This window comes from Salmo salar, chromosome ssa14 (assembly GCF_905237065.1).
Source record: "Salmo salar chromosome ssa14, Ssal_v3.1, whole genome shotgun sequence".
Lineage (NCBI taxonomy): Eukaryota > Metazoa > Chordata > Actinopteri > Salmoniformes > Salmonidae > Salmo > Salmo salar.
In genome coordinates, this window is record NC_059455.1 from 11,758,607 (window position 1) to 11,784,020 (window position 25,414).

A 25,414-nucleotide genomic window follows, 5' to 3' on the forward strand; every position below is an offset into this window, starting at 1 on the left:
ATTTGCATAAGGAGTCCATAACTTGAGGCCATAACTTCCCATTCAATAATTTGCATGAAATCTCCTCCTTCACACATTAATTTCTCTAAATAAAGAAACGTGATAGGATACTTTTTGTATAGGCTGATCCATAAATATCACACATATTCAGACTTAGGACATTTATGGACTAATAGAGTTTTTAACACTGGCAATGAGGGGAAAATCACGTCAACATCAAAACACTTCAAGCTTCACTGAAAACGTTCCTTTGCATAGCCCTTGGCTGGCATAATAGAGGCTGTTATTATTCGGGCACTCAATGTCAAAGCAACCTGGCGTTACGGACCACTATTGCTATGCGGCGGCGCTCCACAGATATTTCTGCAGTGGAGTGTTCAGAAGGGATAGGCAGGCGTGCTATTCCGTCATGTGATTCTCCTTTTTTCTTCCTTACAGTCCTCCTTCGAAGTTGAATTTCAGGCGAGGCAGTGCGGTGCCAGCCTTCCTCAATCTCGGCATCTGGAGTACTAACTAGATGCGGTGACTTTCGTCCCGACTCCCCTTATTTTTCCGACCTCGGCGTAGTTTTCAACAACTTTTTAAGATGGCCGGGGCAATTATTGAAAACATGAGCACCAAAAAGTTGGTGATCGTGGGAGTGATTCTGCTTTTGTTCCAAGCGTTTTCTTTTATGGTCGGTGGCTTGATTGGTAAGCGTGGTTTTCCCAATTGTATACTCTTTTGTTGCAACCTTTGTCTTTGTTATCCGACATCTGCGGTTGAATATCCAGTATTTGTCGAGTATATTGAATATTCTATGTAGGCCTATCAAATAATGAAAACAATTGAATTATTTAGTCAATGTCACTGTTATGATTTGTCATTTAAAAGTTTTGTCTATGTAACTTAACAATGTAGGCCATAACGAAGTTACAATGTATCACCTTTTGTATCAAAAGTTGCAAGAAAAAGAACGTACTGTTCTTCGTGTCTCCAACTCAATATTTCCCTCTGTATTTGCCTTTACTAATACAAAGCACCTTTCCTATATTTAATACCTTTTTATTGTAAAGTATTGAGTGAATTCACTTTTTAATTTGCATGGTTTTGTTTTCTCTTTAAGAATGACACATCTTACTGTAAAACACCATAGGAATTGGTGTGTATAACTTCACTCCGATCCAGCACAGAACGTTGCCTGCCCCACTTCTCTCCACCTTCCTCTCATTATGTATGTCTGCTCCGTAGCCCCAGGCAGGCACCATCTCTTTATTTCCCCCTTGCATCTCCCTCTCTCCCTAAATCACAAACCCCTCTCAGCATTGCATATTTTGACTTCTGCCGGTGCCATTTGCATGACTCTGCTCCCCACTGACACACACTCAGCACATACATACATACTCATACAAACTGCCACAAACTCAATGCCTCAATAGTTGAGTCCTATGAGGCCTGTTGTTACAGATCCCAATCTCTGGTTACTTTTGGCAAAAGTCAGTCTGTCTCCTCTCCTCTCCAGAGCTGGGTGGCTGCTGATAAATGAGCTTGTTTGGGCTACTCCTGCCCAAGATGGTTTTAATGAAGCCGGATGCCTTTTGTATTTGCTCGGTGGCCGGGGCCAGCCAGGGTAATTGAGTAGAAAGGCGTTCGTCTCCCCCTTTTATTGGACAACTCCAACACAGCGTGAGGTCACTGGTGCCGAGAGGCGGCCATTATTGCGGACACACTGGGGTGGAGACTGGAGGAGCGGTGTGCTCCCCGAATCTCAGGGTGCCAGGATAATTGAACTCGGAGGGGTTCCGTAGAGCTGGTTTAATTCAATTTGGTGCGTCTGTGCTTGTTCCTGAGTAGGCCTAAATCCATTGTGAGGCGACATTGGCGCACCTAGCTAAGAAGACACACTCGCACAGAGAGAGATAGTTGATACTCTTCTCAAGATGGCCTTGGATTATTTCTATGAGGGGGGGTGCCAAAGGCCTAGCCTCAAGGGTTATTTTATGCCGTGTTGTGTTTTTGTCTGTTACGCTATTGAGAGTAAATAGGCTCAACATCGGCTAGTAATCGAGACCGGGCACACTTTTTATTCGGATAGTCCATCTGTAGATGCTCTACATGGTCAAACTATCTGTTGATAAGCAACGTTGGTTGCTAAGGTTACGCTTAGGGTTAGCATTGGTAGATGGTTAGTTGAAATGTCACTCAGTCTGTAGAGCAACTAAAGATGGACTATCCAAAGTGTTACACAGGGGCCATCAGCACAGACCACGGCATCGAGACGCGTTCCCTTGTTTTTAGCAGGATAGGTTATCAAGAGCATATGAGATTTTAATTCCTGTCGAGCGGTGCATTGCAGGTGTCTCATATTCCTTCACTTTGAGCAGGTTTTAAAGTGAATGGTAGCGGCACTGATGTATACATAGTAGAGTTTAGAAGTTATTTTGTTCATGGCTGAATGTCTGTCTCTGGCCCTGAGGGCACGGTCTGGCTCTTGTTGACACCTATTACCAATACATCCTGGTTCTTTTTATGGACTTAAGGTGCCCTGAGTGACCCAGAGAGTCTTTAACTACTGCCTAATCACATAACCCCCTCCGACACCTTTTCTTACCCTGTCAATACCCTTTTCTAGTCCTCAAACCTATTCCTTCTTTCGTCCCTCAAGCCTCCTTGCTCTATCTACACAGCACCTTTCACCTTTTCTTTATACCTCAACCATATCCTCAGCTTTCTAATGCTAATGTTTAGTACCTTTCCCAACGACTAGTGAAATCCTATGAGAGAGTGGCCAACCTCATCTGGCTCATGAATCTCTATAAGGATACAGTATTATGACTTAAGTGCTGGGGGCTTTCCCGGGAGCCACCTTTTAAATGGATTGGGCCTTACTACAGATTGTTCTGTCAACATGGTTAGAATGAATTGTCACATTGTTTAACCAGGATTTGACTAGGTTTGATCTTAAACTCAACTTCTTCCCGTGTGCGTACTTTGATGAGCTTGGTAGCCGTTTGACACAAGTTAAACACCAGAACAACGCTTTGATTATGAGTTTGGAAATGTATTGATGTTTAAAACTTCACAATTAGCCTGACTGTGAATTAATTATTTGTAGTGTATTCTGTAATTGAAGAATATAATGGGCTTTTTTAAAATTCCAGATGATTGCACATGGGCTTTATATTTCAGCACAATAATAGAAAGTTACACAATACACATAGTCTATATCTATATATATCTTTATTTAACTAGGCAAGTCAGTTAAGAACAAATTCTTATTTACGATGACGGCCATACCCGCTGGGCCAATTGTGTGCTTCCCTATGGGACTGCCAATCACGGCTGGTTGTGATACAGCCTGGAATCGAACCAGGGTCTGTAGTGACGCCTCTAGCACTGAGATGCAGTGCCTTAGACTGCTGCGCCACTCGGGGAGTCAAGTATTGAAATGAGAACCACAACAAAATTGTCAGTGTGGTCCGCAATGAAAAATTCCCCCAGAACGCTTATTCCATTATTCTATAGCTTATACTGTACCATAGCTTACAGAATATATAGCTATAGCTTACATAATTACTGTTTTTATTTCTACACAAAAGGTCTCATCCTCAGGTCAGATGACTAGGACATCTTATGGATCTAGGTGAACTACCATAGTGATCGGGCAGTAACTTAGCAACTCCCCTCTTCCTGTAGCTCCCAGCCCCACCACGGCAGTCCCTTACCTGGCTTCCAAATGTGTGGACACGGACAAACATCACCAGAGTAGCAGGTATTTCATGCCCTGGGGCCCTAACCAGTGCCACAAGATCCAGGACTTTGATGAGGCTATGTCCAAGAAGATCGAGGCCAACAACATCGTTTTTGCCATCCACATCCCCCTGCCCAACAAGGAGATGAGCCCCTGGTTCCAGTTCATGCTGGTCGTCTTGCAGTTTGACATCGCCTTCAAGATGTATAACCAGATAGGTAAGGGGAACTGCAGACTTGGGCTCAATGTGGTTGGCGTTCATTGTCTTTTCATTTTTTGATTTTGTGTTATTTTGGTGTCGAGACATTCTTAGCTTTGATTTTTGTGTCTGTCTTTTTTTGTTTTGTTGTGTCTGGGGGGGGGCAATATGTTGTGTCTGTCAATATTTTTTTTTTTTTTTAGGATGTTAATTGTGTCTCTCTGTCTGGTCAGTCTTTGTGTCAGTATAATTCATGAGGATTCACTCGTACAAGCATCTGTATGACCGCTAAAATATTCGTGTGCTTCGCCCTTACGCTCCTTGTGGATCCAATTTCTAAAGTATTCAGATGTGTGTGTGTGTGTGTGTGTGTGTGTGTGCGTAGATGCTGTTAATATTAGTGTCCCTCTGTCACCTCAGGGTATTGCCTGCTTTTGTCCTGTTTATTGTGGCGAATGCATGAGCACCCAGAGGAATGTGCCTTTTTCTCTCCTCTCAGTAGATTGGATTTCTCTCGCACTGAGAGAAAGGCCTATCAATGATGGATGTGCTGCTGGTTCTCCATAGTGATACAAGCCTCAGGGCTCTACGTCGGAGGCTTATAGTCTCTATAGAACAGGTAGCTGGGGGCGGCTCGAACTGTGGTGGGCTGTCTCAAATTGGGCACTGATAGCTTGGCAATTTCTTAATATGGAGTGGAATAAAACTGCTGGGCACGTTTTTCACCCCTTCTCCTTGCTTATCCCTAAGATGAATTGTAACATGGTATATGGTACATCACTTGGAGTGTTGGGGACGAGTTTCTCACTTTCCGTTGCAGGGTAGTGTAAAATTTGAAAAATAAAAGCCCTTGAAATATTGAGTCATTTTCGGCAGCCGGTGTTCGCTCAATTAACTGTCACCTGATCTGATAAAAGCTACATTCCCCCCCCCAAATTTGCTCATCAAAGCAGACATCCCACATCTCCCTGTATCCTCTTAACATTCCTTTATGTTCAGACCAGGAAGGGTTTGCCATGGTCCTTATCTGAACATGGTATCCGTCAGATCTGTGCCCAATTTCAATCTGAACCCAATGTACTTCCTGTACACCTATTACAATATGGCAATAGACATAGGAAAATGTCACCATCTTTCTTACACCAATTCCTGTCCTTTCTCCTAGAAGAGCCCAGGTGTAGGGATGAGGGTTTGTTTTGGAAGTGTGCACAGTTATTACATTCAGACAAGGATTCAGACATGGCAACTGTCTTCTGATCTGGCATTAAGGGTAATGTGGAAGCCTGAGCTTGCTTCTCCCTTCTTTGACGGCAAGTGGAATTTCTCTGTGTGCGTGGTTGTTAAGGAGAGGCCACTGACAGGGCGGGATCGGAGCTGCGCCAGGTCTGGGGCTGTGAAAGAAGGGCTTAGAGGGGATAACGGAGGACTAATGAAGGGGGATTGGCGTGCCGGCCTGGGAAAGTGATCAGAACGCGGGCTCCTTCAAGCTGCAGGAGTCCTTGCCCTTCGGGAAACGGATGGGGGCAGGGTGCACGGCATGTACAGTAGGGCACAAGGCACTCTGTAACATCCTCCTCTCACCAAAGATATGTTGCAAACGTATAGTTTAGAGCAGCGAAGCACTGCATTTTTACCACAATAGAAAAGCTAAAAGTAAAGTTTGATCTTGTTTGACTATGTTATACTGTGTAGTCCAGTTTTAACTATAGCTATGTTTCAGTATTTACTCCTCAAGACGTCGGGTCATTAAAAACAAAAAACCTCCTGTCCTAAGCAGGACACGGGCTTGTTTACAGCTTGCGCTGCCAGACAAGTCGTCGATTCACTACCCCGTCCCAGAATTCCACCCACCCAGATATGGGACTGTTGTCCACCCCACTCTAAGCCGCCGCGGCCAGGCAGACTGCCTCTGATCACCTGCCAGCTCGCTGAGCTCTTAGGTCTCATTTTGGTCTCAGAGGTCAGATGGTCTCAGGCAGGAATATCCTTCATTTGTGGCTCGCCCTGCAAACTACCTCTAACATTAACAAGGAGCGGAGTTGCAGTTTGTTCAAAGAAAAGAAGAGAAGTTCCAGCAAACTATTGACATTGAGCTCTTCGGGATTTACTTTCTCACGGCATCCAAATCTCTCTGTCTGAGAGAGTAAGCAATGAAAACCAGAATCCTCTGTGTGACAAAATGGCGTCGGCCTGTCTAACTCAACCAGAACCACTTTCTTTAGACATTTTACCATGCCAAAGGTTGGTCGCTAAGATTAATTGTCCCCTTTTTCTTTCTCCCCCACCCCACTCCACCCAGGCAACAGCCACCCCTGGCAGGGGTCCAGCAATAACACAGCTGTTGAGAAGGCTTAGTGGCGATGGGCACTGCACTGGGGTGGAATGTTTGTGTGCGGTAAGCTGACATTCAGGATATTTGGCGGTGTTCACTTGAGAGGGGTGGGAAAGAGGGGTATATGGAGACAGTAGAGGAGAGAGGACTGCCAATAACTCCCCCTCCCTCCTTTTCCTCTCTTCCCCCTCTCCCGGTCAGGGCACCAGGTTTCTTTCAGGGCGCTCCAGCTTGTTTCATAACCACACGAGTCTCTTTGGAAGGGTGAAGCACAGATCTAAAGCCTGTGTGTGCATTCTGACGGCCATCTTGTTTCTCAAAGTACTTAAAACCAGGTTCAGCTCAACGTTTTGCACCTTCAAGTCAGTAATATTGTATCATTACCAACTGTGTAGGAGACAGAATTCAAGGCCTTACGTACGTGTACGTAAACTATGTTTAAGCCCCTCAACAGGGAAATGTTTCGGATCATTAATCATCCTTGGACTATTTTGGGATCAACATGGCACGCCGATGTGAGATTTTGGTGCATCTGTTCTGTCTTGATAGTATTTTTCATGACATGCATTCTTTCCTGCATACTTTGAAAGTTAAAGGGATTGATCACCCCTTGAAAGTTTTTCTCCAACGTTTTCACATCTCAAACTCCAGATGAGTCACCTTTTTTAGGACATATTTTCAAGATATTAACTGAAATCTAACTGACAAACTTTTTGTGGGCTGAACTATCCCTTTTAATAAGCCCAGTACCACATTTGTAGCCTTTGGAATAGTTTAAAGTTGCACTCGTCGTCTATAGTGGATGCATTGTCTAGGAAATGTATAGCATTTCATGCTAAGCGAAAGCAAATGAAGTGTCTGCTAATTTGACGGCATGAAAATGACCCAGGGTTGCTCTTAGCACAGATCGTATGTGTAGTAGTCCAGATTGTGGATTTACAGCGGTGAATGCATTCTTTTCATAGCTCTAGACGTTGCTCCCTCTGGTCATCCGAGACTTATTTCACCCCAGTCACCGCAGGTTTACACCAAAGTATTGTTGTCATAGCTATAAATTGAGTTACGGAATAGGGAATTGCAGGTGGAGAATTTGATTTAATTGCAAATTCCCCCTTCAATCCTGATCTGCTTGTTAAGACCCGCATAGAGCAAAAACGGGATATATATGCCATTTATAATGAAGTCTCCCCAACTGTTATGTGGCATCTATATAAAGTTTGGTAGTTGGTAAACATGAAAACCTTTTCTTTATTTATTATTATAATTTTTTTTGTAACTTTTAGGATCCCACTAAAGTGTGCTGTATTGACATCTTCCTTCTACAGAGGATGGAGCAGTGGCCACCATCGACGTAGGTGTGGCCTACAGGGATGACATGCTCGGTGAATGGACAGAGATGGCCCACTCCATAGAGCAAAGGAAGCTTAGCTGCAAGTTCCCCACCAACAAGGTAAACACAGGACTTTGTGGAGTGTTCCAACCGTTCCCTTCCCTCTGGGGTTAAATACTTCCTGTCCTAAAGTTATTTTTTTTATTTTTTGTGCTACTGGCTTTTCAATCAGGTCTCCCAAAGTTCTGTGGTTTCAGCTGATCAAATTGAATTTTATGTTCGAAACAAAATTCCGTGTAGTCGGTGTCCCATCAGATGCGTAATAGTCATCTCTCGCTGTGTCCTGTAGACGCATGAGAACGAGGGTCGCTACTACGAGTGTGACCTGCTGCCCTTCATGGAACTGGGCAACGTGGCCCACAAGTACTACCTGCTCAACATCCGCCTGCCCGTCAACGAACGCAATAAGATCAACGTGGGCATTGGAGAGATCAAGGACATCCGTCTGGTGGTTAGTAGTGTGTGTGTGTGTGTGATTGGGTGTTGGAAGAGAGACTCAATGAAGTCAAATCTATTCACAAAATATCTGCGATCATTGAATGTCCTTTACTTTTGTCTTGAAACGTGAGGAGATGCTTTTTAAAAAACAAAAACGTTTTTCACGTCCTAACTGATTGCCAAAATGGCCAAACAAGATGTTGAGGTGAACTGTGTGAAAGACTGTCTGACGTTTTTCATTTCCTATCCTATCAGGGTATCCATCAGAACGGCGGTTTCACCAAGGTGTGGTTCGCCATGAAGACCTTCCTCACGCCCAGCATCCTCATCATCTTGGTGTGGTACTGGAGACGCATCACCCTCATGACGCGACCCCCTGTGCTGTTGGAAAAGTAAAAGGCCGCCATATTGTTTAGTGGACTGTGAACGGGATGGTTCTTTTGTTGTGTATTATGGCGTTTAGTCATCCATTGGCGTTGGTTGCTTCGTGAGCTGGTGCACTGTGTAGGTGTGCATTGAGAGTTATTTCTAATCCAAAATGCATGGATATCCTTGTCCTAGCTTCATACACACGAGGAAGGCCTTCAGCCAGGGTAAAACTCAGTAACCCCCAGTGGATACCAGTTAGGCCTTGGGCTTATGGCAACGTTAGCAAGTACAGGAGGAGACGTGTCGTTAAATTAACTATGGATGAACTGTGCATCTAGGTCAGATGTTCTCAGTGCACTGTCCTGGGCCCGTATTCATAAAGTGCCTCAGGGTAGGAGTGCTGATCTAGGATCAGGTCCCACTTGTGCGTCATGTAAACTTATTCATAATGATCTAAAAAGACAAAACTGATCCTAGAGCAGCAGTTGGGCTGCTACACTGTTAAATAAAAACGAGAACCAGGTGTAGCTTTTTCAAAACCTGTAGTGGTGACAACTTAATTCAAACAATAACTAACAGCAGATTTAAATGATGTAACGTAGAATGATACGCTGTGCCGAGAGCTAAGTGTTCAGTTTGGTTTATCCCCTGCAGCGCTGGGAGTGTATATCAGTACGTCGCTGCGTTCAACACCACAGGAACGTTCGTCCAAGCGTGAAACGCGCTACACAATCTTCTAGCACTCAGCTAACACTTCTACCCCAACCTCTCCTCCCTGTGTCCGCCTTCCCCGTCGTCTCTACGGCTCAGAGCCCTCGTTCCCAAATGACCGCGCAGCTCGCAGGAAGTGGCACTCGAACTCTATTTGTGGAAAGTACATTTAAGGTAATTTATCAGTAATTAGCCTTATTCATTTCTGGTGGACTACTTCGCATGGTTTCCTGGGAGAATATAAGGCACTGGAAGAATACATTTATCAATGGCAGTAGTCCACACTGAAATAATAAGTGAGTCTACACAGAGTACAAAACATTAGGAGCACCTTCCTAATATTGAGTTGCACCCCATTTTGGGTGGCGGACCATTCTTGATACACGCAGGAAACTGTTGACCATGAAAAACCCTGCAGCGTTGCGCTTTGTGACACAGTCCAACCGGTGCGCCTGGCACATACTACCATACCCAGTTCAAAGGCACTTAAATATTTTGTCTTGCCCATTCACCTTCTGAATGGCACACATATACAGTCCTTGTATAGCTTTCACCTGGTCAGTCTGTCATGGAAAGAGTAGGCGTTCCTAAAGTTTTGTCCACGCAGTGTATGTCAAGTCTTTTTTTTCCCACCAAAGCTATTCCTTTATACTGTAGTTAATGCTTTTATTTCCCCAGGTTGTAGGTTGAGGCCTCTTGCTGCTTATGTCTCTCTTACAAGTTATGGAGCTAGCTCTGCAGCTTGTTTAGTTTAAATGCTCTTTATACAAACACACACACACACCTCTCCCATCTGTATATTCGCAGAGCGCAGGACATTCCTTTCATACCAGCCCAATGGAATGTATCTCGCTGCCGACTCTTCTGGAATGTGATCAATGTTTTTAGAGTCAATTGCAACCCCCCCCATCCACACACCCCATACCACCATTTCCCCCACTCTCAGCCCGTGTTCCACCCCCTCCTTCCCCGCCCTGCAATACACCCCCTCTTCTCTATCCCTCATCTGCACCCCTCCCTCCTTTTCTTCCCTCTATGCGATTATCCTTTCATCTTGTCCCGGCATGCGGGGACTTGCAGCAGTTGAACAGAGAAGCTTTGTTCTGTGTCTGTAATAGGTTGGTTCGATTTTTTTAAAATTTATTTTAGAAAGTGTGATTTATCATGGCAGCGTGGTCCAGTGATTGGAGAGATGGAGAATGGAATCTCCCGGAGGTCCTACCCCACGGCTCCCTGAGGGGTCTACGGAGAAACGTCCTGGTAGAAGTTCTCCTGCGACACACTGGCTTCTGTGTCCCAAGTATTTCTGATGGAGCCAATGCCTTCTCAGCGGAAGTCGTCTATTACCGAATGAATGGCCGCGCACAACTACTCCCAACACCATCATTAAGTTTGCTGACGACAGGACGGTGGTAGGCCTGATCACCGACGACGATGAGACCCCGCCTAAAGGGAGGAGGTGAGGGACCTGGTAATGTGGTACCAGGATGGCAGCCTCTCCCTCCAACGTCAGCAAAACAAACGAGCTGATCGTGGACTACAGGAAAAGGAGGGCCAGGCAAACCTCCATTCACATCGACGGGGCTGTGGTGGAGATTTGGCATGGGCACTCCGATCCTCAAAGTTCTACAGTTGCACCATTGAGAGCATCTTGATTTGCTGCATCACCACTTGGTATGGAAACTGTCCGACCACAAAGCGCTACACAGAGGATAGTGTGTACGACCCATTACATCACTGGGGCGGAGTCCCTGCCATCCAGGACCTCTATACCAGGTGGTGTCAGAGGAAAGCCCCAAAAATGTTCAGACTCCAGCCACCCGTCATAGACTGTTCTCTCTGCTACCGCACGGCAAGCGGGTCCGGGTAGCTATTTGGTGATCAATTTAACTATCTGCATTGATCCTTTTTGCACAAACTTTTTTCACTTATCACATACGCTGCTGGTTCTGTTTTCTCTATCCTGTTGCCTAGTCACTTTATTCCTAGTTATGTACAGATCTACCTCCATTACCTGGACTCGGTTCTTCTACCCCGTGTATACAGCCAAGTTATCGTTACTCATTGTGTATTTGTTATTACTTTTCTATTGTCTCTTTTCTTTCTCTGCGTTGTTGGGAAGGGCCTGTAAGTAAGCATTTCACTGTAAGCATGTGACAAATAACATTTTGATTTGAATGACAAAGGAGATTGTTCAACTTTCTTTTTTTTTTTTACAATTCTGACCATTATATAAAACTAACGGACATAATGATGATGATGATATTGATTATGATCATTATATTAATACAGTGCGTTATGGTGATGATGACTGGTATTTTAATTTGTGTTGATTTAGCATGTTAATGGCGGATGATGGTGGTACTGCTGCTGATGATGGTGCTGCTGTGTCCTCCAGGGTGATCTTTGCCCTGGGCTTGTGCATGACGTTCATCAACATCCCGGTGGAGTGGTTCTCTGTGGGGTTCAACTGGACCTGGATGCTGCTGTTCGGGGACATCCGGCAGGGCATCTTCTACGCCATGCTGCTCTCCTTCTGGATCATCTTCTGTGGAGAGCACCTCATGGTTTGTCGCCAGTCTTTTTACCTCTCCCAAGTATTCTTCTGACGACTTAGTATCTATCCATTTGAGTTCATTTGGCTTATTATCCAATGGTTGAGTGTGACTTAAGGAGAATATCGATTTAGCCAACTCGGAAGAGTTAAGTGCCGTGAATACAAATTTGGGAGCATGACCGGGAGTGTGTTGGAGGGCGTTGGCTGACATTCTCCCGGAAAGTCTGATGGGGTCGTCGGTTTGACACTAGCGAATCAGGAGCCAATCACTACAGACCGGGGGGTGTTCCCAAAGCATGTCATTGGTCTCACGTGGGGGGGGACAGCGCATGTTGATATGGAGCGCAGTTCACAATGGATGTATCTCATCAGTTGGTCACTTTTTTTTTGTCTCGTCTTGTGACAAGTAAATTTGCTGCAGCATAGCCTATAGTAATATCATTGCTTTAAATCAGTCCATTCAAATTGCATTTCTGTACCTTGTAAATTGTGGAGAGTAGACTTCTCCAAGTGGTTGCCTAACTTGGCCTAGGCTAGATGCAGTTCATTCAGAATGAAACGTGTATTCAAAACGTAGAGCTTTTGAGCGTTTTTTATTTCAAATACATATTCGCTGCAGTTTACAGCTTAGACTAGAGTTTTGTACTCCCTTGCAAAGAATAATACAATTCTTCTTTGTTTTTGGAACCTAAGTAGGATCATTTTATTCGAAGAGAGATGCAAGCTTGACGACATACTGTATTAGGTTCTCAGTCAACTTACCTTGTAAAATAAAAAGCTAGCTCTTGTTTGCTGAATGTAAAAGACAGCTGCCAAAATAAATGTTGGAGAGACAGAGATGGTCTGAATGGATATAGCAGTTATTTATTTAGACCGTAACTATTCAATCTTTGTGAAGACGCAAAAGCGCTGGATCCTATTGTAGTCCAATATTATTCAAGCATGTCACTACAATAATAAAGAGAACGATGACACGCCATGCGGGGAAACATTCTGAAAGTTACAGTGCATTCGGGAAAGTATTCAGACCTCTTGACTTTTTCCACATTTTGTTTTCTTACAGCCTTACTCTAAAATTGATTAAATAGTTTTTTCCCCCCTCAATCTATACACAATACCCCATAATGACAATGAAAACAGGTTTTTAGAAATCTTTGCAAATGTATTAAAAATAAAAAACAGATCACATTTATGTACAGTTGAAGTCGGAAGTTTACCTACACCTTAGCCAAATACATTTAAACTCAGTTTTTCACAATTCCTGACATTTTAATCCTAGTAAAAATTCACTGTCATAGGTCAGTTAGGATCACCACTTTATTTTAAGAATATGAAATGTCAGAATGATTTATGTCAGCCTTTATTTCTTTCATCACGTTCCCAGTGGGTCAGAAGTTTACATACACTCAATTAGTATTTGGTAGCATTGCCTTTAAATTGTTTAACTTGGGTCAAATGTTTCAGGTAGCCTTCTACAAGCTTCCCACAATAAGTTGGGTGAATTTTGGCCCGTTCCTCCTGACAGAGCTGATGTAACTGAGTCAGGTTTGTAGGCCTCCTTGCTCGCACACACTTTTAGTTCTGCCCACACATTTTCTATAGAATTGAGGTCAGGGCTTTGTGATGGCCACTCCAATACCTTGGCTTTGTTGTCCTTAAGCCATTTTGCCACAACTTTGGAAGTATGCTTGGGGTCATTGTCTATTTGGAAGACCCATTGGCTTTAACTTCCTGACTGATGTCTTGAGATGTTGCTTCAATATATCCACATCATTTTCCTGCCTCATGAAGCCATCTATTTGTGAAGTGTACCCGTCCCTCCTGCAGCAAAGCACCCCCACAACATGATGCTGCCACCCCCGTGCTTCACAGTTGGGATGGTGTTCTTCGGCTTGCAAGCTTCCCCCTTTTTCCTCCAAACATAACGATGGTCATTATGGCCAAACAGTTCTATTTTTGTTTCACCAGACCAGAGAACATTTCTCCAAAAAGTACGATATTTGTCCCCATGTGCAGTTGCAAACCGTAGTCTGGCTTTTTTATGGTGGGTTTGGAGCAGTGGCTTCTTCCTTGCTGAGCGGCCTTTCAGATTATGTTGATATAGGACTTGTTTTACTGTGGATATAGATACTTTTGTACCGGTTTCCTCCAGCATCTTCACAAGGTCCTTTGCTGTTGTTCTGGGATTGATTTGCACTTTTCGCACCAAAGTACGTTCATCTCTAGGAGACAGAACACGTCTCCTTCCTGAGTGGTGTGACGGCTGTGTGGTCCCATGGTGTTTATTATTGTTTGTACTATTGTTTGTACATGCGTTTTGGAAATTGCACCCAAGGATGAACCAGACTTGTGGCGGTCTAGGCTGATTTTCTTTTGATTTTCACATGATGTCAAGCAAAGAAGCACTGAGTTTGAAGGTAGGCCTTGAAATATATCCACAGGTACACCTCCAATTGACTCAAATTATGTCAATTAGCCTATCAGAAGCTTCTAAAGCCATGACATTTTCTGGAGTTTTCCAAGCTGTTTAAAGGCACAGTCAACTTAGTGTATGTAAACTTCTGACCCACTGGAATTGTAAGTGAAATAATCTGTCTGTAAACAATTGTTGGAAAAATGACTTGTCATGCACAAAGTAGATGTCCTAACCGACTTGCCAAATCTATAGTTTGTTAACAAGAAATTTGTGGAGTGGTTGAAAAACGAGTTTTAATGACTCCAACCTAAGTTTTTGTAAACTTCCGACTTCAACGGTAAGTATTCAGACCCTTTACTCAGTACTTGTTAAAGCACCGTTGGCAGTGATTACAGCCTCGAGTCTTCTTTGGTATGACACTACAAGCTTGGTACACCTATATTTGAGGAGTTTCTCCCATTCTTCTCTGCAGATCCTCTCAAGCTCTGTCAGGTTGGATGGGGAGCATTGCTGCACAGCTATTTTCAGGTCTCTCCAGAGATGTTCGAACGGGTTCAAGTCCGGGCTCTGGCTGGGCCACTCAAGGACATTCATAGACTTGTCCCGAAGCCACTCCTGCATTGTCTTGGCTGGGTGCTTAGGGTGGTTGTCCTGGGAAGAAACCTAGAGAGGAACCAGGCTATGAGGCTATGAGGGGGGAACCAGGCTATGAGGGGTGGCCAGTCCTCTTCTGGCTGTGCAGGGTGGATATTATAACAGAACATGGTCAAGATGTTAAAATGTTCATAAATGACCAGCATGGTGAAATAATAATAATCATAGTAGTTGTCGAGGGTGCAACAAGTACGTCCGGTGAACAGGTCAGGGTTCCATAGCCGCAGGCAGAACAGTTGAAACTGGAGCAGCAGCACGGCCCGGTGGACTGGGGACAGCAAGGAGTCATCACACCAGGTAGTCCTGAGGCATGGTCCTAGGGCTCAGGTCCTCCGAGAGAGAGAGCATATTTAAATTCACACAGGACACCGGATAAGACAAGAGAAATACTCCAGATGTAACAGACTGACCCTAGCCCCCCGACACAAACTACTGCAGCATAAATACTGGAGGCTGAGACAGGAGGGATCAGAAGACACTGTGGCCCCATCCGATGACACCCCCGGACAGGGCCAAACAGGCAGGATATAACCCCACCCACTTTGCCAAAGCACAGCCCCCACACCACTAGAAGGATGTCTCCAACCACCAACTTACCGTCCTAAGACAAGGCCGAGTATAGCCCACAACGATCTCCGCCATGGCACAACCCAAGGGGGCGCCAACCCAGACAGGAAGACCACGTCAGTGACTCAACCCACTCAAGTGACGCACCCCTCCCATGGACGGCATGGAAGAACACCAGTAAGCCAGTGACTCAGCCCCTGTAAAAGGGTTAGAGGCAGAGAATCCCAGTGGAAAGAGGGGAACCGGCAAGGCAGAGACAGCAAGGGCGGTTCGTTGCTCCAGCCTTTCCGTTCACCTTCACACTCCTGGGCCAGACTATACTTAATCATAGGACCTACTGAAGAGATAAGTCTTCAGTAAAGACTTAAAGGTTGAGACTGAGTCTGCGTCTCTCACATTGGTAGGCAGACCATTCCATAAAAATTGAGCTCTATAGGAGTAAGCCCTACCTCCAGCCGTTTGCTTAGAAATTCTAGGGACAATTAGGAGGCCTGCGTCTTGTGACCGTAGCGTACGTGTAGGTATGTACGGCAGGACCAAATCGGAAAGATAGGTAGGAGCAAGCCCATTTAATGCTTTGTAGGTTAGCAGTAAAACCTTGAAATCAGCCCTTGCCTTAACAGGAAGCCAGTGTAGGGAGGCTAGCACTGGAGTAATGTGATCACATTTTTTGGTTCTAGTCAGGATTCTAGCAGCCGTATTTAGCACTAACTGAATTTTGTTTAGTGCTTTATCCGGGTAGCCGGAAAGTAGAGCATTGCAGTAGTCCAGCCTAGAAGTAACAAAAGCATGGATTAATTTTTCTGCGTCATTTTTGGACAGAAAGTTTCTGATTTTTGCAATGTTACGTAGATGGAAAAAAGCTGTCCTTGAAACAGTCTTGATATGTTCTTCAAAAGAGAGATCAGGGTCCAGAGTAACGCCGAGGTCCTTCACAGTTTTATTCGAGACGACTGTACAACCATCCAGATTAATTGTCAGATTCAACAGAAGATCTCTTTGTTTCTTGGGACCTAGAACAAGCATCTCTGTTTTGTCCGAGTTTAAAAGTAGAAAGTTTGCAGCCATCCACTTCTTTATGTCTGAAACACAGGCTTCTAGCGAGGGCAATTTTGGGGCTTCACCATGTTTCATTGAAATGTACAGCTGTGTGTCATCCGCATAGCAGTGAAATTTAACATTATGTTTTCGAATGATATCCCCAAGAGGTAAACAATAGTGGTCCTAAAACGGAACCTTGAGGAACACCGAAATTTACAATTGATTTGTCAGAGGACAAACCATTCACAGAGACAAACTGATATCTTTCCGACAGATAAGATCTAAACCAGGCCAGAACTTGTCCATGTAGACCAATTTGGGTTTCCAATCTCTCCAAAAGAATGTGGTGATCGATGGTATCAAAAGCGGCACTAAGATCTAGGAGCACGAGGACAGATGCAGAGCCTCTGTATAGTGATATAGATGAATCTGGGTTTGACGTATAGTGTTGAATCACACTTCACCATCTGGCAGTCCGACAGATGAATCTGGGTTTGATGCATGCCAGGAGAACGCTATCTGTAGTGTTTGGGGGAGGAATACATTTCTGGGCCTGTTTTTCATAGTTCAGGCCCCTTAGTTCCAGTGAAGGGAAATCTTAACTCTACAGTATACAATTTACATTCTAGACGATTCTGTGCTTCCAACTTTGTGGCAACAGTTTGAGGGAAGGCCCTTTCCTGTTTCAGCATGACAATGCCCTCGTGCACAAAGCGTGGTCCATAAAGAAATGGTTTGTCGATGTGGAAGAACTTAGCTGGCCTGCACAGAGCCTGTAGGGGGTGAGTCCCAAAGACCCTCCCTATTATTAATTAAGGGGACCTTAAGATTCATATGTTTTGCTGCAGGCCTTAGCAACAGTATCTTATTATATGTGTCTAAAAACTCTGCCACTATACGTTGCACAAGCACCTATATTAGTCTTTGTGGTTAAGCCCTGGCTGTTGTGAGAGTGTGATTGCAGGCTGGGTCTGAGTCAGACCGAAACTAGATAAAGAGAAGTAACCACTGTCAGGTTTCGATATTTTGATCTTGTGAAACAGCGGACAAGGCTAATACATTCAGAGAAGCTACTGTACTAGGTTGCCTTGTAAGGTAACCTCAGCTTATTGATACACACACACGTTGACGTAGGTGATCGTACCACTAGGGAGTGATCACATGTATATAATCAGCTGTGCCCTTAGGTGGGGTGCAGAACTTACTCGGAAACATGCGCGCAATGATCCCGCTGTCAACTTTTGTCTGCAATTGCATTAATAAAGGTTTTTGATTTAATTAAAGATATTGTCTGAATGCTAATTTCACCAATGATTGACAAGGAACGAACACCAACAAGCCCTGACCTCAACCCCATCAAACACCTTTGGGATGAATTGGAACGCCGACTGCGAGCCAGGCCTAATCGCCCAACATCAGTGCCTGACCTCACTAATGCTCTTGTGGCTGAATGGAAGCAAGTTCCCGCAGCAATGTTCCCACATCTAGTGGAAAGCCTTCCCAGAGGAGTGGAGGCTGTTTATAGCAGCAAAGAGGGGACCAACTCCATATTAATGCCCATGATTTTTGAATGAGATGTTCGACGAGCAGGTGTCCACATACTTTTGGTTATGTAGTGTATGTATTGGTTAGCGGCAAAATCATTTTGGCTTTTTCTGGCTTGGACTCAACATGTATCTTTGTAGGGCTCATTGGGTTCAGGTAACATTATGTTTGACGTTTCAGGCCGATCAAAGCTCATATACATATTTGTAGAGGCCTGTCCCCTAGACCGTGCTCCTTTTTTGCACGCCATTAGGACCACATCGGACTGATCCAGTTCGGTCATTGGGTGGGGCATTCTGATGAGTTGGGTTTGGGGGAGTCTGGACTGAAATTGAATGATTTTTAAAACTACCTTGCGTATCCATTGACTTGGTATCCATTGACTTGGTATCCATTTAATTCGGGCAGCAGGTACCCTAGCGGATAAGCGCGTTGGACAGGTAACCAAAAGGTCGCTGAACCCAGGTGAAAAGTCTGTGCCCTCGAGCAAGGCACTTAACCCTAATTGCTCTTGTAAGTCGTTCTGGATAATAACTTCTACTAAATGACTGAAATGTAGATGGATACATTTTTATTTTGAACTACATTTTATTATTTTATCCCCCTCTCTTGTCTTACTGTTCTGTCCCACTTTATAATTTCCCCTCACCCCAGGACCAGATGGAGAGGAACCGTTTCTCAATCTACTGGAAGCAGGTGGGACCCATTGTCTTTGGCTCCTTCTGCCTCTTCATCTTCGACATGTGTGAGAGGTGAGGCTGAACCGCGCACGCACGCACGCACGCACGCACGCACACACACACTTCACCACACTGTCAAAACAAAGCTCCGACCTATTTAAAGGTTATCCGCACAGATTTTCAGGGACCATTTCTGACGTATTTGTTTTCCCCACCAGGGGAGTCCAGTTGAAGAACCCTTTCTACAGTATTTGGGCTTCCGACGTGGGGACTGAGTTGGCTGTATCCTTTGATTACGTTGATGACTTCTTGCCTTAAACGTTGATGGCCCGAAGGAGACTAAATTAGGGATGAATTATCTCTTGTCTGAAAAAGAATGTGTCCATGCAATTGTACTGTATATCCCCTTACAAGTTTCCAGTGTATCCTGGAATTATTTATGATCCTTTTTTACATTTCTTCGCAAGATGGGGCCAGATTGTGTATCAGCATTTGACATCAACATACTAACATTAATCAGAGCACGTCTCCTCTGTTAGTTTCACAGTTCCTCTCGTCACTGTGTTCTGTGCTGAAGTTAGCAATAATTCAGTGGTGCTGGCAGTGCCTACTCCTGCCTTGGGCCATCTCTCCTCCTTATTTACCCTCTCCTAGCCTCCTCACTCTGTGTGTCTGAGAAGGAGAAGAGCTGCATAGGGGAAACCCACAGGCCTAGGTGATGCAAGATTCATCAGAACAACCCCCATCAGAAACAAGTAGCAGCAAGACTTTTGCTTAATCTCTCTGCTTCACCTCTCTCCCTCTCTAGCAAACCTTCTCTCTTTCGCTCTCTTTTTGCTCGCTCTCCAGTCTAGTGGGAGAAAAAAAGCCCTTTAAAAAGTTGGTTGTGACAGGGAGACCCATGAGGCGACGCCCAGCGTCGTCCGGGTTAGGGGAGGGTTTGACCAGCCCGGGGTTTCCTTGTCCATTGCGCTCCCTGCGACTCCTTGTGGCGGACCGGGCACCTGCAAGCTGACTTCGGTCGCCAGCTGGACAGTGTTTCCTCCGACACATTCGTGCGGCTGGCTTCCGGGTTAAGCGAGCAGTGTGTCAAGAAGCAGTGCAGCTTGGCAGGGTCGTGTTTCGGAGGACGCATGGCTCTCGACCTTCGCCTCTCACGAGTCCGTACGGGAGTTGCAGCGATGGGACAAGACTGTAACTACCAATTGGGGAGAAAAAGAGGTAAAAGTACATAAGAAAATAAAAAAACGATGGCCATCTCTGTCAAGCATGGAACCTTTTTAGCCAAAGTGGTTTCTATTTAGTGTTCTAAGAATTAAGTGGAATGTCTGCAAACAGCCATGGGTTTCTATCAGCCTGTTGAAAATGTACTTTTACTGTGCTGTAAGTTGCATCAGGCTAGAGCTAGGGGTCTATATATGGTGCTTCAGTTATGGTCAGTCCTGTCTAATGGTAAGAGTCTAATCATTCAGTTTGCGTAATCGAACGATTTGTTAAGCTATGTTTTATTAGCATCACCATGCACGTTAGCTCCTTGACTGAGGTTGATTACAGATGGCGTTCATCATCGTGGCGGGGATCTGTGCCTGTCTCTACTTCCTCTTTCTGTGCTTCATGGTGTTCCAAGTGTTCCGCAACATCAGTGGGAAGAGGTCCTCCCTGCCCGCCATGTCCAAGGCCAGACGCCTGCACTATGAGGCAAAGGGCGGCTATTTTGAAGAATCTGAAAATATATTTTATATAACACTTTTTTGCTTACCCATGATTCCATTTGTGTTATTTCATAGTTTTGATGTCTTCACGATTATTCTACAATGTAGAAAATAGTAAAGAATTAAGAAAAACCCTTGAATTAAGTGTTCTAAAACTTTTGACCGGTAGTGTATATCTGGAGAAAGGTAGGAAACCATTTCTACAGTGTTGAACTTTTCCAAGAGCACAGTGGTCTCCGTCATTGGGAAACATAAAACATATGGAACTACCCGGACTTTGGTCGGACGGCCAGCTCTAGGCAATCTGAGCAACTGGGCAAGAAGGGCCTTGGTCAAGGAAGTGACCGAGAACCCAATGACCACTCTGACAGAACAGAGTTCCTTGGCTGAGATGGGAGAACCTGCCAGAAGGACAAGTCTCTACAGCACTTCACCAATCTGGGCGTTATTGGAGAGTGTCCAGATGGAAGCCATTCCTGAGAAAAAGGCACATGGCTGCACGCCTGGAGTTGGCAAAAAGGCATGTGAAAGACTAAGGCAAAAATAATTTAAGGCAAAAGATTCTGTGGTCTGATTAGACAAAAATGTAACTCTTTGGCCTGAATGCAAAGCAGGCACAGCTCATCACCCGTCTAACACCATGCCTACCGTGAAGCATGGTGGAGGCAGCATCATGCTATGGGTATGCTTTTCAAAGGGCAGGGACTAGGAGACTGGTAAGGATAGAGGGAACAATGAATGAAGCCAAATACAGGTAAATCCTTGATGAGAAACTGCTTCAGAGTACAAACAACCTTAGACTGGGGCGAAGATGTACGATCCAACAGGACAATGACCCCTGGGCGTACAGCCATAGCAACACTGCAATGGTGAATGTCCTTGAAGTGCAGCCAAAGCCCAGACTTGAATCCCATTGAAAATCTGTGGAAAGACTTGAAGATTGCTGTTCGCCGCCGCCGCTCCCCATCTAATTTAACAGAGCTTGAGAAAATCTCCAAGGAAGAATGGGAGAAAATGTGCAAAGCTGATATAGACATACCCAAGGCGACTCAAAGCTGTAATCACCGCAAAAGGTGCTTCTACAAAGTATTGACTTAGGGGTGTGAATGCTTATGTAAATGAGATGTGTATATATCTCCTTTTCAATACATTTGCTAACATTTCTAAAAACATGTTTTCACTGTCATTATGGGGTATTGTGTGTAGATGGGTGAGAAACAATTTAATCCATTTTGAATTCAGACTGTAACAAGATGTGGAATAAGTTGAGGGTATGAATACTTCCTGAAGGAACTTTAAGTCCCTGTCTAAATTTGTGTACCGTATGTACCTAAATCACAGGAGTATGGTGACCGCTTAATTGGGGAGGACGGGCTTGTGGTAATGGCTGGAGCGGAATAAGTGGAATGGTATCAAACGCATGGTTTCCATGCGTTTGATGCTATTTAATTTGCTCTGTTCTAGCAATTATGAGCCGTCCTCCCCTCAGCAGCCTCCACAGACTTAAACATTTTATTTTCAATGAATTTGGTGTGTCTTGTTTCTTTTTTCATGGATAGTAGTATTAATTCTAATCATCTTCTCAAAGGGGCTCATCTTCCGGTTCAAGTTCCTCATGTTGGTCACTCTGACCTGCGCTGCCATGACTGTCATCTTCTTCATCTTCAGTCAGGTGAGTTCTGTCTGTGTGCCTCCAGGGGTATCCCAGAATCCTCTGGAGAGGGTTAGGTATTGAAGCAGGATCATGCTAATTAGGGAACTAGCAAAACGGTTTGTGTTGGAAAACTAAAACAACTGTTATAGTTTTGTTAATGTTGTACCTACTGAACACAACCCATATTGTGTGTGTGTGTGTCTAGGTGAATGAGGGCCACTGGCACTGGGGAGACTACACGGTGCAGGTGAACAGTGCCTTCTTCACAGGGATCTACGGAATGTGGAACCTCTACGTGTTCGCCATCATGTTCCTGTATGCTCCCTCACACAAACGCTACGGAGACGAGCAGTCCAGGGGTGAGTCCAGCTAACGCCTGCCTCTAATGGTCAACTGTCAGTAGGTCAAACGTGACGTCAAATGTTATTTAAAGTGCATCGTAAGAGTCCCAATACACTTCACCGGGGTGAGCGAATGTTGACACGCAACAGTGTCTCCTTTTTGAGGTACTAACGTTACTTTCAGATGTATGTTTCTTGTGGACATTTCAGTCTTGCTGAGGTTAAGGGCCTCTGGTGCTCGGAGGAGGGTGTGTCTAACGGACACCAGGGCCCGTATCCACAAAGAATCTCCGAAAAGATTCTAGGAATCCTGTTAAAACCTGTTTCAAGACTAAAGAAACTCCCAGCTCAGAGGTAGCTTATAGAACAGGGGTAGGTAACCCTGGTCCTTGGCGTGCCGCAGGCACTAAATATTTTTGATTCAACCAATCCGTAAGACCAGGTGTGTTGAATTTAGGCCTGAACTAATCAATTACCTCAGTAAGTCAGGTGTGGTGCCTAGTTGGAACAAAATCCTGCGGCACTCCAGGACCAGGGTTGCCTACCCTTGTTAAAGGAGGACATTAAGACACTGCCCAGGCAAACTCTCAGCCAGGAGTAAAATCGACTCCTAAAACTCCGCCGGTAATCACGACAGTGCGGTACTGCAAAGGAAAGATGGTAAAGACGCTCATTGACATTGGTTATTTCCCATCATTTGCAACAATCTCGACGAGGCATTGCCAGCTGTGAAATCTAGCGCGCTTCAGACAACCACTGTGAATGTGACTACATCAAATGTTGCAATGGTAAAATGTTTAACTTTCCTCTGACACCATCACTTTGCCTACTCTTAGTTATTGCCTAATATGTTGGCATGCATAACCTTCTTTTTAACCAATTCTCATGGTTGTTGAAAGCGGACATTTGACAATACTACCGTAATAGCCACACACTCGTCAATCCCATTTAACAACTCTAAATCACTTTGGCACAGTTGGCATAAGAGGAGACCTGTTGGAGTTCGGGAAAGGGTTCCCTGAAATGCGATAGCCTGGAGTGGTTTGTGCGTGTCTCTTTCTGGAGCGGTTTCTCGCCTTATCTCCCTCTCCCTCTCTGTCCATTTAATCAGGTCACTGTTTCAAAAGACAAAGTAATAAATGACGTCTGTCGTGAACCAGAGGGCATGACATAAAGAGCAAATTGACGAGGAAAAGGTTTTAATGAAGGCTGTCTTTTTTTTTTTTTTTTTTTTTTAAACGCATTGCGGCGTAAAAGCCTGCATCAGGACAAAATAAGTCAGTTTTATACATTGTGACTGAAATGGGAAGCACAACAGCACAAGGTTTGTTCATAACCATTAGGGCTCTCAGGATGGACCTCTTTTCTTAACACTTTTCAACTGAAGACGACAAGCTTTTCTTTTATTGCTCCGTTTTCAACCGTTTGGTGCCTAAAGAGCCCAACGCAGATGACCCAGATGTACTGCTGTCTGTGTACTGATTTGTCTGTTGGTCACTGTGCTTTGTTCAGGAGCCAGTGGGGAGGACATCCAGCTGACCACCACCATCACCCACGTGGACGGACCCACCGAGATCTACAAGATGACGGGCAAAGAGGCCCAAGAGTAGCCCCCCTCCCCTGGACCTCCCACCTTCTAATACCTACCCTACAAAAGTCCTTCCCTCGAACCCTGACTGTGCTTTCTTTAACCAAATCCCAATGTCCCCCTTCCAGTCACTGTCCCAAAAGTTCAAAAGCTACTTTTTTTTGTAGGCCTACGGTCCATTCATTTCATTGCAGACATGGGGCCGGATTGTATATCCATCTTTGACATTTGACACAGTCTGTTAACTATCAGTGTTTGTAATGTTGTTGCACGACTGTACTCTTTCTTATGAAGTCCAGATTGTGGACTAGCTGCTTTTGAAATGGAAACGGAGTAGAAGGATGTAGCACACCATCTGGTGGTCATAAGAGGGAGTTGTGGAGGAAATCGCACACCAGGTAGATGTTGCCTTCAGGCACAGTTCTAGGATCAGTTTACCCTCCCCAAATCCTAAATGTTTCCATTAGGGGGAGTGAGTACAAATCTGACCTTAAATCAGTGTCCAGTGGTAACTGCATCCAACTCCAGGAAAAACACTGGGCCTTTCCAAGGTGTAACTGGTTGCCTCACTGAAGACATTCATTTGTTATTTAGAGGGAACAAATTTTGTATGGATGCCATTTTTTGACTGTTCACCTCAGCAGTTTTACATTAAAATAACCAGTAGGATATACAAGAGTGTATATGCCTCATCTTACAACGTCCAACATGGCCACTTTCGGAAGATCTGTCAAAAGAAAGCACACCTCCGCAAGTTGTCAGTAATAACGGCAAGCTTTGTCACTTCTGTCTGCACTCACTCTCACCTGTACACGTCCATGGAAAGTTCTAGACTACTGGATTCACTTGTCTATCACTCTCCCAAGTGGGGTTTGCCTTTTTGGATTGTGGGGAAAGTGTACAAACCACAAGGCCTTTTTGGGAAACACCAAGTTCATTGTTACCATCTAGATATATATTTTTTATAAAGTGCTTATTCTCAACTGTATGAAATATTGACATGCTGTATCACTTACTGTCTGTTGGCAAAAGAAACAGTTTTGAAATTTGAAGATTGTATTACACGTGGGAGTGTAGTTTTGTGCTTTTTATGATAATTTAATTAACTTACTTTATGCCATGTCTTCTAATATTTGCTAAGTAAAGTATATTCACTCAAGTTTTGTATTGAATTTTCTTTGTCAGTTTTTATTTTCTTGATAATGTTATCAGACAGTACTTATAAATTCAATGAAAAACAAACACTTTTGCAAAGAAATTACAAAAGTTTACTGAACATTTTTCTATTCCTAAATGGGAATTATTCCTCTTGTGCTTGCAGTAGTTTATCCTCTGCCTTAGCAACTAACTCAATGAGCCTGGGGGGAAAAAAGGAAACCGTTAATCACAAATTTGTAATTTCAATATTCTGTGTTGACAGGAAGTGTTGCTACAGTATTAGAGAAATGAAATACGGAGTAAAAGTACAACAGAGCGATTAGTAATGCTTA

The 25,414-nt window shown here is 44.4% G+C and overlaps 1 protein-coding gene across 1 annotated transcript; it reads left to right on the forward strand.

Annotated features, from left to right (window-relative positions):
• The first annotated feature begins 320 nt into the window (after window positions 1-320).
• Window positions 321-25,083, forward strand: LOC106568975 (protein wntless homolog). Its single transcript, XM_014139891.2, has 12 exons — window positions 321-692; window positions 3,676-3,948; window positions 7,587-7,711; window positions 7,941-8,102; window positions 8,345-8,481; window positions 11,568-11,736; window positions 18,604-18,701; window positions 18,848-18,911; window positions 20,184-20,327; window positions 21,930-22,013; window positions 22,201-22,354; window positions 23,849-25,083. Exons 1-12 carry the CDS (start codon window positions 587-589, stop codon window positions 23,944-23,946), a joined length of 1,614 nt encoding a protein of 537 aa, XP_013995366.1. The 5' UTR covers window positions 321-586; the 3' UTR covers window positions 23,947-25,083.
• Window positions 25,084-25,414: the final 331 nt, after the last annotated feature.

Excerpts from the sequence above, each read along its gene's own strand:
- LOC106568975 (XM_014139891.2), top strand. The coding sequence starts at position 587 with ATGGCCGGGGCAATTATTGAAAACATGAGCACCAAAAAGTTGGTGATC. Across the intron at positions 3,949-7,586 it reads CAAGATGTATAACCAGATAG|AGGATGGAGCAGTGGCCACC; the intron begins GTAAGGGGAACT and ends TTCCTTCTACAG. Across the intron at positions 22,014-22,200 it reads TCTTCTTCATCTTCAGTCAG|GTGAATGAGGGCCACTGGCA; the intron begins GTGAGTTCTGTC and ends GTGTGTGTCTAG.